This window comes from Pseudorasbora parva, unplaced genomic scaffold (genome assembly GCF_024679245.1).
Source record: "Pseudorasbora parva isolate DD20220531a unplaced genomic scaffold, ASM2467924v1 scaffold_31, whole genome shotgun sequence".
NCBI lineage: Eukaryota > Metazoa > Chordata > Actinopteri > Cypriniformes > Gobionidae > Pseudorasbora > Pseudorasbora parva.
In genome coordinates, this window is record NW_027125103.1 from 841,009 (window position 1) to 859,924 (window position 18,916).

Consider the following 18,916-nt stretch of genomic DNA (forward strand, 5'->3'; position numbering starts at 1 on the left):
TTGGTAAACAGGTTTCATCCTCACATCAGGGGAACTGGTGACATTCCAGCTCTAGTAAAACAGGTCGTAAAAGAAGGACAACCGGGTTTGTTCCTCTGGTGTGGGGAGATGCTCATAAAGATCTTTTGATAAACATTTGCTGTCAGGCCTCAAGGATAGGTGGGACCATTTGGGTCTGAGAAAAGAACCAAGATCTGCATAAATATTTGGGTGCTAAATGTTTATTGTTCTTTGATCTGGTGGAGTATTTAAGGGAAAGGAGCAAACCGCTCAAGGAAGCATCTGTATCCAGAACTTCCCACACTGTCCCCGTGTGTTTCTATATGCCAGGTAAAATGATGACTCTTTGAAACTATGTTTATATTATTTTATACTTGAGTAACATTGTATGCTGATCCGTTGTGTATCATTGTCTTTTAATTTGACTATATTTTGATGATTTTGCCTGGCTAAATAAACATTAACTTTGATTAATCTTGTATTATTCTAAGGCCGCTTCTTTTAGTACGATCAATCGGTCTCCAAGTCTGGTATTTCCGCAGGCGTTGTCTCGGCGTAGATCAAACAGCAGGACTCAATGAATTGGAGCATAGCGCACAACATTAGGGATAATCTGATTTCTGACTATCACTGTATTAGCAAGTTGCAGTTCCTGTGATTATTATTCCCATTATGCTTTAAGATGAGTAAGCAGGCGCAACCACTTAAAGGTAAAATATTCACTCTGCAATCCTCTGACTAATATCAGAACCGGCTCGTCTGTGTTTGAGAATGTATTTCGCGAAACATATCTCTAAGAGATATCGGGTCCGGTCCCTTGATGAACGAAGATAGTGAGAAGTAGAGATACTCAGAGAGATCAAAGATCTAAATTAAATCACAACTAATCATACGATCAGCTGTAATTATAAACGTAACAAACTCAAGGAAACTACATACAATTAGAGTCAGATTAAATTAAAACATGGAGTCAGATTTAAAATTGGATCTTCACACTTTAATAAATTACAGTGTCCTTTATACAAATGTTTTTTTATTGATTTTCCTTATGCAACATTTATACATACAACATTAATTCAGATCCATATACATATACCACATCTTAACACATACCCACACAGACGCACCCCAACAACCCAAAAAAATAAAATAAAATAATAATAAATAAATAAATAAATAAATAAATAAATAAATAAATAAATAAATAAATAAATAAATAAATACAAATAAAATAAAATAAATACAAAGAAATAATAAATTATATAATAATATGCCAACAGGGGGGGGGGGGGGGAATTATACTATTCCACCCCTAATGAAAATTCAAAATAGGATAAAAAGGGTTGCCAAACCGCATAAAACTTTCCAGAGGAACCTCGGATAGTATATTTAAGGTGTTCAAGTTTGAGATATGACATCACCTCTTTCACCCAGTGTTTATGAGATGGGGGCATTGCCTTTTTCCAACTAAGAAGAATCAGGCGTCTAGCCAATAAAGTGGAGAAGGCGATGAGCTCTATTTGATTAGTGGTTAGATGCATTTCTTCTGGCACTACACCAAAGATGGAAGACAGAGGATTCGGATCGAGATCTTTCTTGCATATAAATGAAAATGTTCTGAAAATGTCTGACCAGAATTTTGTTAATCTGGGGCATCCCCAGAACATGTGACTCAGATCTGCTGGTTCAAGACTACATCTGGGGCACATCGAGTCTAACCCTGGATATATTTTAGCCAACTTACTTTTAGACAGATGGAGCCTATGGAGCACCTTAAACTGCAAGAGCCCATGTCTAATACATACTGAAGATGAGTGCACCAATTTTATTGCCCACTGCCAAGATAAATCTGAGATTTCCAATCCCAATTCCTCCTCCCATTGCCTCCTTATACGATTGAGAGATGGGGAAGCGGTTCTTTGGATGTTCTCATACAGGATTGATACCATGCCCCTAAGTGAAGGGTCCATGTTTAGCAGATCATCTATCCAGCCACCATCTGGTTGGTTTAAAGAAGGAGAGAAATGTTTTTTGACAAAGCTACGGACCTGTAAATACCTAAAGAAATTGGACTGAGGGATCTCAAAATCGGTTTTTAACTGCTGGAATGAAATAAACGTGCCGTCTTTGAAAAGGTCCTTAACATATTTGACTCCATTTCTGGACCATAGTTGAAAAGCAGAGTCTATAAGGGAGGGAGGAAACATAGGATTCGATAGGATAGGTGCAGAGGGCAGAGCCTGTTTACTTTTAAAGTGAAGTCTGAACTGTGACCATATTTTGAGTGATGCACGAATAATTGGGTTATTCGTAGAATAACATTTGCTTAGGGGTATTGGGGCACAGAGCAGCGAACGCAATGAAACTGGATTACATGAATGCTGCTCCATAAGTGACCAAACTGGAGCTTCCTCACTCGATGTATCACAGAGCCAGAATGTCAATTTATGAAGGTTAGCTGCCCAGTAATAATACAAAAAATTTGGCATAGCCAATCCACCCTCCTCTTTTTTCCTTTCCAGATATTCTTTCCTTATGCGAGGATTTTTTTTATCCCAAATAAACATAGAAATACAATTACTCAGATCCTTAAAAAATGATTTAGGGATGAAGACTGGCACTGTCTGAAATAAAAATAGGAACCTTGGTAAAATTGTCATTTTAATGGAGTTTATCCTCCCAGCCAGAGATAAGGGTAGGGTTGACCATCGTACCATGTCTTTTTTAGCCTTTTCTAATGCTGGCTTAAAATTGCTTTTGAATAGATCCTTATACCTGCGTGTTATACTCACACCTAAATAAGGGAATTTGTCAAGACTTACTGAAAATGGAAAAGATTGGAATGACAATTGATGTGCTTTTTCATTAATGGGAAAAAGAAGACTTCGTTAAATTAATTTTATATCCCGAAACTCTCCCAAAATCAGAAATAATTGAAAGAGCAATTGGTATAGAGAAATTTGGATTAGACAAAAATAGGAGGAGATCGTCCGCATAAAGCAGAAGTTTATGCCTGTGTCCCTCCCTTTGTATTCCAGTCAGACCAGCCGTATTCCTTAGCATAATTGCGAGGGGTTCAATAGCTACATCAAAAAGCAATGGGGACAGAGGGCATCCCTGCCTTGTCCCCCTAGAGAGAGAAAAGTATTTAGATGTTGTATTGTTTGTTCGAATAAATGCTTGAGGCCTGGTATATAGAATCCTGATCCAAGAACAGAACATGGGACCGAAGCCAAAACTTCTAAGTGTTGCAAACAAGTAGTCATATTCAATTCTATCAAATGCCTTGTGAGCATCTAAGGATATTAGGATCTCTGGAGTAGTATTATCTTTGGGTGAGTAGATCACATTAAATAAGCGACGGAGATTACTGAATAACTGTCTACCAGCAATAAAGCCAGTCTGATCAGGATGTATTATCGTACTCATGACTGGCTCTATTCTGGTCGCCAGCACCTTGGTTAGGATCTTATAGTCACAGCAAAGTAAACTGATCGGGCGGTAAGATTCACATTTAAGTGGGTCTTTGTCCTTTTTAAGAAGGACTGATATGGTTGCCTGTGTCATGGTTGAGGGAAGAGACTTTGAATCAAGGACTTCCTCAAATACTTTACTCAATAGAGGCGTTAATTTGGCAGAAAATTTCTTATAAAATTCGGCCGGGTAGCCATCAGGACCCGGTGCTTTTCCAGATTTTAGTTTCTTAATTGCACTGTCAATCTCGAGAATTGTTATATTGCCTTCCAGCGCGGATTTGTCCGATTCATCAATTGATGGCAACTCTAAGTTGTTGAAAAACTCTTCTATTCGCTTAATGTCACTCACCTCAGAAGTATATAGCGCCTCATAGAAAGATTTAAACTGATCATTGATACCCTGCTGGTCTGTAATAATGTTGTCCTCACTGTCTCCAATTGCCGGAATAAAACCTTCTGCTCTAGATTGTTTCAATTGATAGCACAAGAGCCTGCCAGCCCGTTCACCATGTTCATAATAAATCTGACGTGATTTCAAATAGAGATCTTCTGCATGCTCACTAGTCAGGGAGTCAAATTCCGTTTGTAACAGGAGTCTCTCCTTGTGCAGGTCATCAGAAGACAATGTTGAATGTGGCTGATCAATTGTATTTATTTTATTTATTATTTCTGTAATCCGCTTTGATTTCCTTTTTTTTGCGCTAGCTTGATAGGAGATAATTTGTCCCCTTATAAATGCTTTCAAAGTATCCCATAGAATACTATAACTTATTTCTGGGGATTCGTTTGTCTCGAGAAAGAAGTCATTTTGAGCATCTATGAATTTAACAAAAGAGTCATCTGCCAGAAGCCTTGAGTTTAAGCGCCATGTACGCTGGGGGATTACATTACCTGGGAAACAAAGCTTTAGTACTACTGGACTATGATCCGAAATAACTATGTTGCCATACTCTACTTGTGTCATTAGGGGGAGTAGTTTCCTGTCCAACAGAAAGTAATCAATCCTGGAATACGTTTTATGTACCGGTGAATAGAAAGAAAATTGTTTCGATGATGGATACTTAAATCTCCAGGGGTCACTTACACCATATGTCTGGAGAAATGAATTGATACATTGCGCCGATTTACTTTCTGCAATAATTGTGGAACTAGAGCGATCCAGAATTGGGTGTAGGACACAGTTCAGATCCCCTCCTAAAATTAAATTATATGTGTCAAGACTGGGTAAAAGTGAGAAGAGATCACTAAAAAATTGTACATTATCCCAATTGGGTGCGTACACATTGGCCATGACCACGGGCATGTTGAAAAGTTTGCCTTGAATTATTACATATCGACCATTTTTATCCATCAAAGTGGCCTCTTCAACAAACTGTACGTTCTTATGTATAATAACAGCAACCCCCCCACTCTTACTATTAAATTTAGAATGGTATATTTGTGTAAAGCCTCCTCTGTGTAGTTTGACATGGTCCTTGTTCAATAAATGAGTCTCTTGTAAATATACTATGTCAGATTTCAAATTGTTAATGTGGGTGAATACCTGGTTTCGTTTCACTGGGTGATTTAGCCCCCGTACATTCCAACTGACTAGCCTCGTTTCGCCTCTACTTATGTTGGTTCATCAGCAGTACTAAGAAGGCCATGGTTTTGTGAAGAAAGAGAAAGAAAGAAAAAAAAAAAAAGGAGAAGAAAAAAAATACACCGATGTATTGGGGTCCCTAAACACACAGACAACACAGGCATGATTATCCACAACAGAACAAAAGACTGACATTAAACAAAATATATTATTAATCCTTGCGTTTGAAACCGCAGTTTCTTCCAGTTAACCCTACTCCCAAATAGCTTACCATGTGAGCCCTCACTTAGAAAAAGAATAGTATAAGGCTCTTATAATAGTTAAACTTCCAAGCTGAACCCCAAACCCCAGAAGTGATGACATTGAACATATGTGTTAGTTAGAAGAACGAGCAAAAAGGTGATGCTGTTAGAAGTAGCGTCTTTCCGTCAAAGTTGTAAGTTCGGCATTGGCGTTAAACGCTTCATTAGCCACGCGGCTGCTGATCACCTCCACTGGCTAGGCTCTTCAAACCAGAATCCTTAGCAAACATTGAGCCGCAGTTGTCAGAGACGGAAAACACGCATCCACTTGTAGTGTCCCCTAGATACAGCGTTTATATAGCATATAGCGTCGGCTGCTTACCCAGGACTCAATATCAACGTAGGGTAAATAATACGCAGACAATGAGCAAGATTTAACATCGGGTAACCATAATAATGTAACATAACCTGAATATAAACTTGGACTACCCAGTCAATAACCTGCTGCTCATGTTTAGCCAACCGCCAGCGTCTGGTATATGCACGATCGTCACTTGTCCTTACTAGTCAGGTTCTTCAAAATGAAGTCTTTAGCTTTTACCGGGTCCTTGAAGCTTGTCTCTTTCCCATCCCGTGTCGTGATCCTCAAAATTGCAGGGTATCTCAGTCCAAAGCGAACCCCCTCACAATTGCGGAGTAAGCTCCTCACCTCGTTGAAAGCTGCTCGCTGTTTGCTCACCATCTGGGTGAAATCGGGGAGGATCCGTATTCGATCGCCGTGGACTGTAGTGACTAACTTCATTTCCGTGGCTTTCTTCAAAATGTCTTCTTTTTCAGGGAAATAGTGACACCTCACCACAAAGGCGCGCGGTGGTTCATTGTCGTCAGTTGGTCTGCTGCGAAGGGTACGATGTGCTCGGTCTAAGAGTGGAGTTTTCTCGAGGTTGAGGGCCTCTTTCAAGAGACCGGCCACAAACTCAGTTATCTGTTTGCCGTGCTCTCGTCCCTCTTTTACTCCTGTAATGCGAATGTTTGAGCGTCGTGACCTCGCCTCCAGATCCTCACTCCGTTCTTTCAGTACGGCCAACTCCTTTTTCATAGCGATAAACTCCTTCTCAAGGGTAGTAATGGAGTCCGAATATCCCCCCATCGCGGACTCCAGTCCAGTCACACGTTCCTCCGCTGCTTCCACTCTGGTATTGACGTGCTCCACGGCATTGCGTAACTCGGTCCGGAGCTGGTCAACTTGGCTGCAGAGTTCAGATGATTGGGCAGCAGCGTTTTCTTCGATTTTTGCAATCAGGTCCTCTTTGAGTGAATTGATTGCTTGGAGAACAACGTAGTTATCGCTCGTTGCGTCCTTCTTTGAAGTAGTTTGGGGTTCGACATTAGCATTTGTGCTAGCAGCAGATTCTGCATCTCTGCGGTTACTCCGGCTCTTGTTCATTTCGCTTCAAAAGTGGCTCAAACTGGATTAAAACCGACTGTTAAGCCCTTACTTGCACACAAAGGCAGCTTTAGGATGCTAGTACATAAAATAAGAGCTATATAAAACGGAATTTGAAGTCGTTTGTGGGGAGCTCGACAACTCTACGTCTTTACATGGCGCCGCTCCAACCGGAAGTCCAGTGTCCTTTATAGAAGCGCCTGAAAAGACGAACATGCAGTATTCCTTCGACCAGCTGTTGGATTCCTACGTTGGGCCAAACAGGTGGAGTTTACACTGTCAACGTTTGCTAGGAGGACTGAAAAGAAATAGGGTATAATTGTAAGTGCCTAACCACTCAAGCAATGTACATTAATATCCTACATTATGCTTAAGCGCCATCACTGCGACACACCACCACTTACACTCACCACACAGGGAGCATTCCGAGACTGATCCTGGCAATGTTACTAGGTCCCCATCCCGGGATCGATTCTGGAATCAATGAAAAAGCTCTCTGTGATGGTACCACAAGCCGTCGTTCCCCAAAGAGGAGATTGTTTCACAGTTGGACAGTGTTTCTGAGGATGATGATCGAGATTCTGTGAGTGAACCTGAAGTGCCCTACATTAAAACACCACCTTATGGAATCTAACTCAATATAATTTCATTAGCCAACATTATAGTTCACTGGATATTTTTGGACTGCATTTATATAGCGCTTTTATCCAAAGCGCTTTACATTTTGCCTCACATTCACCCATTCATACACCGACGGCGATGTCAGCCATGTAAGGCGCCATCCAGCTCGTCGGGAGCAGCTGGGGTTAAGTGTCTTGCTCATGGACACTTCGACACTTGGTCAGGTGGAACCGGGGATTGAACCACCAACCTTCTGGTTTGTAGACAAACTACATGAACCACTGAGCCACTGCCGCCCCTCTATTTTTCATCAACACTCCGTATCTCCGGGTGTTCTGCAGTTACGTAATTATCATTGCAAACCATCTAGATATTAAACAAAACACTTTATCGTGACAGATAAAAATTCACTAAATAAATTAAATCACTTGTTTTTCAACTGAAATGATTCCTCTATAAAATCCAAGATCCTCCTCAGGATTTAACTGGCAAAAAAACACAAAATAAAAACTGTGACAAAAACTCGAAAATGGACATGATTGATTACTCTCATGCAAACAACAGAGGATTTTTAGTTTTTGCCCTTATTCTTTCGTTGTTTTGGATTAAAAAGTGAGATGCATTTTGAAGAGTGGACTCTTACACGGACATGTACTATGCTGTTGTTTCTTGGACTCGTCCGATCTGATCTGCACAAAAGGGAGATTAAAGATGAGTACCGCGTTTATTACGCTAACGTTTAAATAGCTAGTGCTTTAGCATTTCATTAAACCCTTTCCTCTCTGGTGTATTTATTGCAAAAACGAGTTGAGAAAATGAATCTTGTTTTAGCTTTCAAGTGATGCATAGTTTGGGATAGCTGATTGAATAGTTTGTATAATTAAAAGTAGAGACACGCCCACTTGCGACAACCTTCCCGCCCACGATCCGGCTGAGGTTAATTTGGTTAAAGAACTCAAATAATTTGAGTTTAATTTGATTTATTTGGTTAAAGAACTCAAATAAACCACAGTCACAGGCAGTCGTGGGTTTCTAGCTTCATATTAGAGATTCCCTGAACATGTCATTATATTACTTCTGACCTATTAAATTGATCCTAAAGCCAAATATATGCCGTTGCTACAACAGACAAGAATGAAAAAGACATGCCCTAGAATGAAAAATTCGCTCAGCATCTTGCAGGAATATGGTTGGAATCGGCCCTTCAAGCAGCAAGTACTGATTTTATCCACTTCTTGACTGTCAAACCCATTTCTGATTAAATTGAAAGTTTCTTACCAAGACAACATTCCGATGATATCCCGTGTTGTCTCGATCGAACGCAAGATGCTAGTATTGGAAACTTGCACACAACAGTTTGTCAAATGACAACCGGTAATTTTCCTGCCAGTGTTGTCATAAAATACAACAGTAGAGACACATGTCGATCCCTTTTGACGGAGTGAAATCTAAATTAGCCTACATTTCATCATTAACACAGTTTAGAAGCCAACAACACTACTACTACTGTTTAGTTGCTTAGAGCGCTCACTCAATCCTTGAAGCTAATGTCACCTTCTCCACCATTGAGAACTGAAGCATGTTTATTTTGCAGCAGGTGAGTAGTAGACATGACACTGACTATTTTGAGTGGCTTCTACACCACTTGGTTTGGCTAACTCAAGCAATTTTTAAATCAGTACTCTACGGTCAAACTGTAAAGTTACTGTACAAACAACATTTACACACTACCCAGTTCAGTTCGCGATTCAAAGTCAAGCTGTCATTGTCAAATCATTGCCATGACAGATGGTATAGATGTGTTAGCTGAGCAGTGAAACAGCCAATAAGAGCAGAACTCTGCATTAATAGTCACAGCCCTTCCAAATAAGGCGAAAACAGAGCATTAGATCCTAGGGAGAATTTCTAGGGATGTAAACGGACCCGTAAAACCGTATCTGGACAAGCTGACCTTAAATAAGCCACATACCCTCTATTTAGATATCAGAACAATTTGAAATATTGTTTCAAATCATTCTAGGGCACCTTTAAAACCATGTAATCATGCATAAATCTTTAGACAATTTGAGTGCACACGAGGCAACAAAGACTGATTGTATAAAATCAATTTTATTTGAGTCATGTCTTGCAGCCAGTACCGAGTCAAATCATGGACAGGGTGACGTGTAGGTGGTCTCAAACGCATCACCTGAAAGAGGAACATGAAGTGAGCTTGATCAATTTCAGTGAGTTCAGCCAGAGCAAAGCACGATTAGGAAAAAAAGCGTACTTGGCTGATAGTAGTCATAAATGTTGATGACTGCTGGCTTGAGATTTTTCACTGCAAGAACCTGGTTCAGCCGAAGAGTGTAGCTCATGGGGACTCCTTGGGGAACCTACGAGACCGAAAGGATGAACAGTATTCGAAGATGGCAGCTAGTGAATATACCCAGTGTACAAGGTCTCACCTCTTTCAGATACACTAGGACATGATCATCATCTGCGTCAACACGCTCCACTAGCGGAGCAAACGACTGGGGTGGAGATCCAAGCTGAGGGGAAAACCATAGTTTACAGACAGACAATTATATTTGAAGGAGCTTCTAGCATCTTGGGACCAAATCATCTTGAACACAAACCGGTGACGTATCTGCTGTGAAGCCTGACAGGAGCTTAATGTCCACGATAACCATGTTAGTGCTTGCTTTTACACCGTTGTATCTGAATGTGTAATGGGGGAAATAAGTGGTTTAGTCAACAGGATCAATGCAAGAGTCAAACAAGAGTTGGTTTCAGGAAACCAAGCCAAAGATAGCCTTACGTCACTATGAAGTTCAACTTGAGATTGGCTCCAAGCCTTTGGCAGTCTCCCTTAACCGCCGCTTCAACACTCAGTGTCCTGGTGACTTTAACGGGTGTTGGGATGTTGTAGAAACATGCAATCTATAGTACGGAGAGCTTTTTAAGAAATTGGATTTGCACAAGACACAGGAGGTGAAGATACAGACCTGCACAGACACACAGTTGGATCCTGAGGCTTTAACACTATATTTGCCAGGAACGTTCTTCAGCGGTTTCTCCTGATACAGCAGCCTGTTATCCCGATTCACGGTGAAACTATAAGAGTCTCCTCCTACCACTGAGGACTGTACAGTAACGGTGCTGAAGCCGTCCAAACTAAACACTTGAACAGCGTACACAGACAGGGCATGAAGAGCCACCACAGTGTCCTGAAAACAAGCACCAGATTAAAAACCCCACTTAATGAGCGTGCTCATGTTTGGTAGTCAGAGGCACCTGTGTCGAGGAGAAGCCTCCATAGGGATTCTGCTGGGTCACCAGCCAGTTGACAATGCGGTTAGCATAGCCCAGATTAGCCGTCGTGAGAGGCTGAACAGCGAGAACCGCTAACAGCACGTAAGCGCTGATCTCAACCGCTAGAGTATCACCAGATGTCGTCTGGGACCAATGGAGCTTAGTGCCTTAGGAGGAGATGGAGGGGAGAAAGTTGATGGCAAAGGCGATAACCAATATCAAGAGGCTGGTGTAAATGTCACCTTCAGAAATGGCAAGGTTGTCCAAGGTAGTTAAAAGCTGAGATCGAGTGGTGGTCTCTCCAGCTAGACTGAAGGTGTAGGCAAGCAGAGCCGTGGCATAAGTGTTTCCCAGGTTCCCAATGACAGGCCTCAAGCAGGACAGAGCGTTGGTAATGACGGGATCCTGAAATCAAAGTAAGCGTCAGGCAGCAAGGTCACCTGCAAGGAACACATACAACTACGAGATGTTTTACCGTGGCAGGGACGCCTAATTCAAGCAATGACGCCACAACGTAGCCAGTCATGGTCACGTGGTCGCCAACTCCCCCCTAAAAAACAAAAGATTTAGAACATACCAAGTCTATTGGTTCGAGCATTAAGAAACGTATAAGGCACCTTCATGTCACTGTGGTACAGAGTTCCCTGTTGCATGAAACAGCCATCTGAACGCTGCTTGCTGATCAACCAATCCTTTGCAGTCTGCAGGACATTTGGATCAATGAAGATGAATTGCCCCGCTAGACCAAAAGACCTCAGGACAAAGGCAGTCAACCTGGCCGTGAAGAAGGTGGTGACAAACTGAACTTAAACCGAAAGTGCCATAACAGCTCATACACTCACAACAGTAGAACAGGAAGCAGCTCACCATGTATTGGATTCGTCATGACCGAAGGTGCTGTATGAACCATCCTCGTGTCTGTAGTTCAGTTGTCCTTGATATCCTGATTAGGTCAAAAGCCACATGTAAATTAGTCAGGCAGTTAGACAGTCTGATAGCCTAAGGGGAAGAGCAGGACTAAACCTTCTTGTCATTTAGGCTCCTAGACATTTAAAGTGGATTGGTCGTCCATACCGATTCGAAGGTAGCCTGTGGCGGTCTCTCGAATGGCTGCAGTGAGTTGCCCCGTGACCTTCAGGTACAGCAGGACGTAAATATTGGGAGCAAGAATGATCATATTCTGTTCTCCACAGCCAGAAGGCATCTGTAACAACCCATCTAGATTCTTCAGTGCACGACCCATTATATCCCCTACAAGAGGAGAAGCATAAAGCCCACATCAGAAACAACGTTATTCAGACAAACATAATGCGTCACTTTCTACTCCATGAAATGCTTTACCAAGGACTGAAACGGAGCATCTGGCTGATCCCTCAATTACATTTCTCGGAAGTGTCACAGTCACGTCTTCAGAAAGAACGCTTCCTGTAGACCGAACAAAGGATCAGCGTTGAACACTAGGCTAATGTTTGGCTGAACAGGGATAAATCATTGAGTGCAAACAAACCCTTTGGACACAGTAACCAACTCTGGGTGTTTGTCCTTTCAACTCCTTCAGGCTATAAAAAGCAATAAAACACCACATCAGTAAAGCAGAATGAGTTCCAATGTCAAACTCCTGAAGGCCGTTTTACACTTACCAGGACAAGTAGACTTCGAGTGACAACGTCAACGCGTCCTCTGGACGGCACGGTCACTGCCTCAGTGCCACATCGAGTGCGGGATGGCTCGGCTGAAGCGTTGACCGTCACATTGACCGTTCCTGTGGTGACAGACAGGAAGTGAGCAACACCGTTCACTTCAAATTTAGAAACTGCCGGTACAAAACTGACCGAGAACAGAAGCTGAGAGAACCCATTTGAAGGTCTTTCTCCCATTGGCACAAAGACAGGATGAGTACGGATCAGGATATTCTGTAAGAGTGAAGTTTGTGGATGAAGCTGGAGTCACTTTAACCTGCCAATGAAACGGAGCACATGAAGCAAAGATGGGACCTTCTCTATACATATCCATTATATAAAAGGTAAATAAACCATGACAGACCATGATACACTTGGACAGATAGCTGAAGACCGTGGCCTTCAGATCAAAAGACTCCCCACGGACTATAGAGTATGGCAGGGAGAGCTCCAGGAAGAAGGGCTGGAAGACCGTCAGCAGAGTGGGAGGAGCCAGACCGAAACCTATTGAGGACAGGCAGAACGCCTCAGTCTCCCATGTGGTGATGGTGTCAGGAACAGTGAGGGGAACTTGTGTGGATCCAGTGGCTCTGAAGGACAGCAGAAGAGCAATAAAGGGGAATTCGTGAGTTTACTAGTACGTACTTCAGAAGGAACAAGATCCTTCACTAACCCCACTTGAGCAAGCTGCCAGAACCAGGTTTCTGGAAAGTAAGTCCTGATGGTCACATCAGAAGAGGAAGCGTCGCCTCCAGCACTTGCTTGTAAAAAAAAACACGACGATTCACCAGTGAAAGGGACAAGCAATTTCACACACTCTTGGTATATTAGAATATTTATTCTGCAGACTATGCAAATATATCACAAAGAATGAGGAATAAGCTCCAATAACTGAAGGCAAGTTCACCAGGTCATTGACAGTCTCACTAAAATAACCTACCATCTGGAAAGCGAGAATACAGCCGGCATGGAGGGGCTCGTACAGCAAGATTTGTTGCGATCTTCATTCCCAGGCTCTGTAATAGTAACGAGTCAAAACAATAGTCATTGACTTGAGTCTTATTCAGTGACTACATGGCTATGAATATTTTCTACCTTGAATGCTGTGTAGGCTTGATTTGTAGGAACAGTGTAGGGAGGATAAATCCTCCCTACAGCAGCCTCAACAGCTCGACGGGGTGGAAAACCAAAACATGGTTCATCCTCAACACTGTACGGGTAACCTGATAGTGAGCGCACTGGGAGCAAGTCAAACACCTGGGACCATGAAACAATTGCTTTCTGTAAAAATATTGCACTAAAAGCCTTTTGGCATGTTATGTTCAGAGTTTATAATGTAAGGCGTTACAGCGCAAGGTACAACACTGCTGTAATCATAACAGCCCTATAATAGCATAGGTTTGTCAGCATTACAAATTCTAAAGCTGAACCTGAATGTCAAGCAAGCTCAAGGATTTAAAGAGCAACTGCACATGGATACCATTTCAGCACTCAGGCGTCTTCCTGGCTCCAAGATCCGGACGCTCTGATCTACAGCACTAAGGCCACACAGAGAGCCTGCTTGAGCAGAGACCGTCAGAACATTTCCCTCAGCAGGAACAGCTGTAGCAGGAGAGAACCGTAGAGACACCTGGAACAAGGATCAATGCTCTGTAAGGCACGTCACCATTCCCCACATAAAGCCAAAATATGCTAGCGCACATCATACCTGGTTTTGGAAACACCTTTCCGTCTCAAAAGACACCGTAGCTGCAACTACATTCTCACTGGGCAGAACGCAGTAGACCAGAATCTGCACTGCTGGAGCCATAGCGACACTGACAGACAGTTGGAACGACACCGAGCCACTCGTGACAGTATTAGAAGCGCTTGCTCTGACTCTCTGAAATCCATGGAGGACAATCACGCCTCTGGACAGGACCTGACAGAAGACAATACAAGATGCTGAACAAACAGACCAGCACACAAATTAAAATGTCCACTCACCATATAGACGATATCAGCGCTGTAGTCGCCAGTCTCTCCAACAAAAGAATACTTCACGGTCACTGGAAACACAGCACCACATTTGAGTGGCTGCTCGAGTGTCACTATAGTCAGTTCACTAAATGATGGGTTGTCAGGAGAAACGGGTCGGAGAAGTTGAACAACCCTCGTATCTGTAGTGAAGTATGGGGATTTGTAACCATAACCAACCACTGGAGTCACACTCGCCTGGGGAACAGTGAATGGAATTGGTCTCTTGCAAGAGTGAGTGGTCGACAGTCACAAAATATAAAGAGCAAATCGTACCACCAGATTGAGATCAGCTTTTGGAAGATTAGCAGTGTTGAGGGAGAACGTGGCCAGTCCGTTCTGGTTTGTGGTCAGATTCAGCAGCAGTTTGTTTGGCCAGCTGTTACCATCCAGGAGATACACAGCTTTGCTTCCAATTGGGGTGCCATCAAAACGAGACACTGATAGCTGGTAGGAGTGACCAAGGTCAGGAAAGGAAACCAGTGTAAAGGCTTCTGCAACCAGGGATAAAAGTTACCTTTCCATTAATCGTTAATCCAGGTTCAAAATAATCTGGGATGTCCACAAACGTGACCTTGCCGACTTCAAATGTAATGGACACCGTTGCAGATTTTGACATCACTACAGCTGAAAAAACAAAACAAAAAAACTAACAAACAGGTCAACTCCCGCCATAGAGAGCCGTTGGCTCAGATCAGCCAATAGCTCACCTGTTCCCTCCTCAGTGACGGTCACATTTACAAGAAATGTGTCTTGCATATCATTTTCAAGCGCAGTGCCAAAAAACACTGATGTAGCGACAGCAAGGACAGCACAGCCAGTAGCATTCATCTGGTAGCAGAACAGAAGTGGTCACATTGAAGTCAAGTAGAAGAAAAACCCTCCATTGTAAGGCAGGAGTCAAACCTGTGCAGTTTGAGCCAGGCAACGACGGCTCACCCCAGGAACCACAACATATGGAAATGGCTCACGACACACTTCCACCAACACTTGACCAGGTACAGGTTGGCCATATGTGTATCTGGGAAACATCACAACTAACGTCTAGAACTGACCAACCACAAGATAAGAAAATAAAAAGCTTCACTCACTTGGCACAAGCCTCAACTTTCAGTCCCACATCAGCAACGCTGTACGTCTGTGGGATGTTTACGGTCACATCAAACTTCGGCAAAACTAAAGTAGGAAACAAACTTGAACAGGAGCTCAGATCCGTCGTTGAACTGCTGCACATTAGAGGAACAACGACTTACCATATTTTTTCACCTCAAAAACATGGGAGGTCATTTGGTCACCAATAAAAGCCTTTAGTGTATACATCCCTATCTGAGCCTCTGGGTTTAACTTGTGAGAAAGCTGCAAGATCCACCCCGTTGAGGAAACGTTAGTCCACTGGCCAATCCGGTTATTATGATTGTCCTATGAAAACAGTTAGCAGATCAGAGGAAAAACTACAAACAGAGTACAAAAACCTTCATCACCTCCATTCAAAGACTTGCACTGGAGAAAAGTCTTACCTCCACCGCCACCAGATTGTACTGCAAGACACAAATACAGGAATATTAGGCATTTAAGAGAACACTGATGCAGTAGTCAGTGAAGAAAGAGGAAAACGCTGCACATAAGAATAATTTGCAGTTTGATTATGGTCAGGCCTTACCATCTGATCAAGAGGCACAAATTTAGCATCCATGGTGACAACTCTGAAATTCACTGCAAAAACAGCAACAAACGCTCACATAAATAGCATTACACAAATTATCAGAACTGGTGCTAGTGTTTTTTTTCTACAGCGCCAATATTCAACCATGGGTCATGCACTGCTCACCTGTTTGTCCTGGATTGTAGATGGCTTTGTCTGTTTGGATGAAGGTCAAAGGCAGGTAACGTCTGAACATGACTTTCCTCTCTTCGGTCGCTCTGAAGACACTCCCTTGAACTTCCACCTTCAGCTTCTGCACAGATTCTCCATCTACTCTAGGAGCCTGTAGAGAAACTACAGTTAACATACAACAAACCAGACAAGAAAAAGCCACAAGTCTCATGATAACAGACCTGGAAACAAAAGCAGCGGTGAAATGGCTTAGAAGAAACCTGCTGCACAAGTTGAGTCGTGCTGTTTGTGTCATCAAGCAGAGAAACGGTCATTGTAAGACTCTCTTGCGGTTGCAGAAGACTTGCACACAATTTGGCATCAGACCCAGACTCTGTCACTGCAGGGAACATCACCATAAATAATCTGTGAAAACATGAAGGGAAAAAAATAAATAATCCTTGAACATGGAAAGGGATTCAGAGTTGTTGGAGACCTGTGAAGGAGAAGGGGGAGAGGAAAAAAAAAAAACAGTTCACTTCAAAGCCCATGGTACTTACGGCCTTTTCTGTCCATCGACAGCAAAGAGGAATAGAGCTAAAAGGAGCCCTTTCCAAACACAAACCTCCCTCCCCGCCATGAGGAGAAATCAACCAAGACCACACAGAAGGCTCTCAAAAACCTGCAGCACTTCTGTACAGATTCACACTGCTCTACAGCTTAACTCTGAATTATTTGTTCTGATGGCAACATTATTGAAAGGCTCTTAATAATTGGGATCAGTTTGAATTAGCACTCACAGGCAATCAGGGCGTATTTAGGGCGGAGCCCCGGTAATTAATCACAGGGTTGCCAAAGTGACACGGGCTGCGTTCGGAACTGCATACTCATTGACTAGGTGCTCAATTTCAATAAATACTTACTTAACGAGTGCTAAAAGAGTAGGTACTATATTTTCAGGGGTGCTTTTTAATATCCCTCCTCGTTTCCTCGCTCCTCCGTCCTCCATCCTATGACCCGGAAACTGATGGAGCTCAGCCATCTTGTAGATCTCAATTCTCTAATTGCACCGTGAGGAGTCGAGGATGGAGGAGTGAGGATGCCTCCTAAGGAGTCATGAGCGAGGATACACTGGAGTATCCTTTGCGGAAGGGTTTTATCGACTAAACGTGACGCAAGCTTTAATTCTCCTCCCCCTTCACATCGTGCCACATTTATTTATTAATTTATAATCATATTTACATGTACAAGACACAAATTTTTGTCAAATAACAACACCTGACAGTTGCAGAATTATATCAAAGCACAAGAAAATGAAAGAAACAAATAGAAACTAATATTATACAACGAAAAAGCAGTTAATAACTGGAATTCGTTGTTAATAATAACTGGTAATATTGATTAAAATATGGACAAATATGGTATTTTGTGGAGGCTGAAGCTTACAATATAAATAGTTATCTCTAATGTTCAAGAATCCCGACTAAATCCAGCTGTCATCATTAATTGACGCCGCTTTGAAGTGACGTTAAAGGGAGCGAGGATATATCTTGATTCAATTCCTCCGCCCTCGCGTCTTTTCCTCGGAAGCTAGGAAAGGAAATGAGGTTGCACAAATAAGAATTGGGAAGCACCCCAGATCTCGTTAAGTATGAATGCGATCCGCACTTTATGCGCCATGTTGACGTTATCATGTGACCCATGACGATATCACAAGCGCGACAACTTGTGTGACAGGTTTAATTCATCTATCTTCTATATATTAATATTGGCTTAAACTTGCTCATTTTGTGGTCTTGTTTAAGAAACAGCTGCCCATTTATTTTGTCTTTGTAGCATAATAAATACATTTTAACCCTACTAATCTGACCGTTGCATCCTTTTTTATCTTTGCAAAAACCCAAAATCGTGATCTCTTGAATATGTTGTCAATTTCTTTATTTTATATGCACATTAAGTTCAGGAATTTGTATGTTAAAGGTTCCCTAGAATGAAAAATTTAACTAACCTTGCCATAGTTAAATAAAAAGAGTTCAGTACTTGGCCATCACATACAGTGAGTCTCAAACACTATTGCCTTCTCCTTTATATGTAAATCTTGTTTGTGAAAAACACCACGGAAAAAAAAGTCCATTTTCAACCTAACGCCACCTGTGACGCAATCGCTGGGATCCTTAATATGTACGCCCCTAAGATTTGCATGTCAGCCCATGTTAATTTTCAGGCGGAATTCAGCAGATAAACAAGCGTCACGCGAGGATAGCGAAAACGGCAGATCATGGAAATAAATGTCATGTTCCAGGCTGTGCAGGGGATGTGAGGACTTTTCATCCTCTTCCCACAGATAAAAAAAAAAAAGTCAACAGTCATGGTTGATGTTTATTGGATACTGCAACAATTTAATTCAAAGTTGTTTGTTTGCTAAGCCCATTTCACCACGGAGAGTTTTTTCTAACCTGGGACAATATCAAGCAGGATTCGCTCAGTGTCTTGAAGAAAGGGTCGATAACAACCAAATTCCTGCAAACAGTAAGTAGTGATTGTATCCACTTCTTGACTGACGAACCCATTTCTGATTAAATTGAAAGTTTCTTAGTAAGACAACATTACAATAATATCCTGTGTTGTCTAGATCTAACTACTACTGTTTAGTTGCTCACAGGTCGCTCACTCGATCCTTGTAGCTAACGTCACCTTCTCCACCATCCAAGTTGAAACAATAGTCATTTGACAAGGCTTTAGCCAA

General features: G+C 42.2%; 1 protein-coding gene across 1 annotated transcript; it reads right to left on the reverse strand.

The window, feature by feature from the left end:
* Positions 1-9,458: 9,458 nt before the first annotated feature.
* LOC137065793 (alpha-2-macroglobulin-like) lies at positions 9,459-16,914 on the reverse strand. Its single transcript, XM_067437320.1, has 34 exons — positions 16,731-16,914; positions 16,413-16,596; positions 16,186-16,342; positions 16,018-16,070; positions 15,875-15,895; positions 15,611-15,776; positions 15,449-15,533; positions 15,264-15,378; positions 15,068-15,188; positions 14,875-14,984; positions 14,634-14,804; positions 14,328-14,555; positions 14,050-14,262; positions 13,822-13,971; positions 13,437-13,598; positions 13,282-13,357; positions 13,015-13,102; positions 12,706-12,931; positions 12,495-12,618; positions 12,303-12,424; positions 12,170-12,221; positions 12,004-12,087; positions 11,737-11,913; positions 11,530-11,605; positions 11,280-11,436; positions 11,138-11,212; positions 10,905-11,067; positions 10,645-10,829; positions 10,356-10,577; positions 10,169-10,290; positions 9,987-10,068; positions 9,816-9,899; positions 9,638-9,743; positions 9,459-9,556 (listed from the first exon to the last, which is right to left on the reverse strand). The coding sequence occupies exons 1-34, from the start codon at positions 16,808-16,810 to the stop codon at positions 9,516-9,518; spliced, it is 4,278 nt and encodes a 1,425-aa protein (XP_067293421.1). The 5' UTR covers positions 16,811-16,914; the 3' UTR covers positions 9,459-9,515.
* Positions 16,915-18,916: the final 2,002 nt, after the last annotated feature.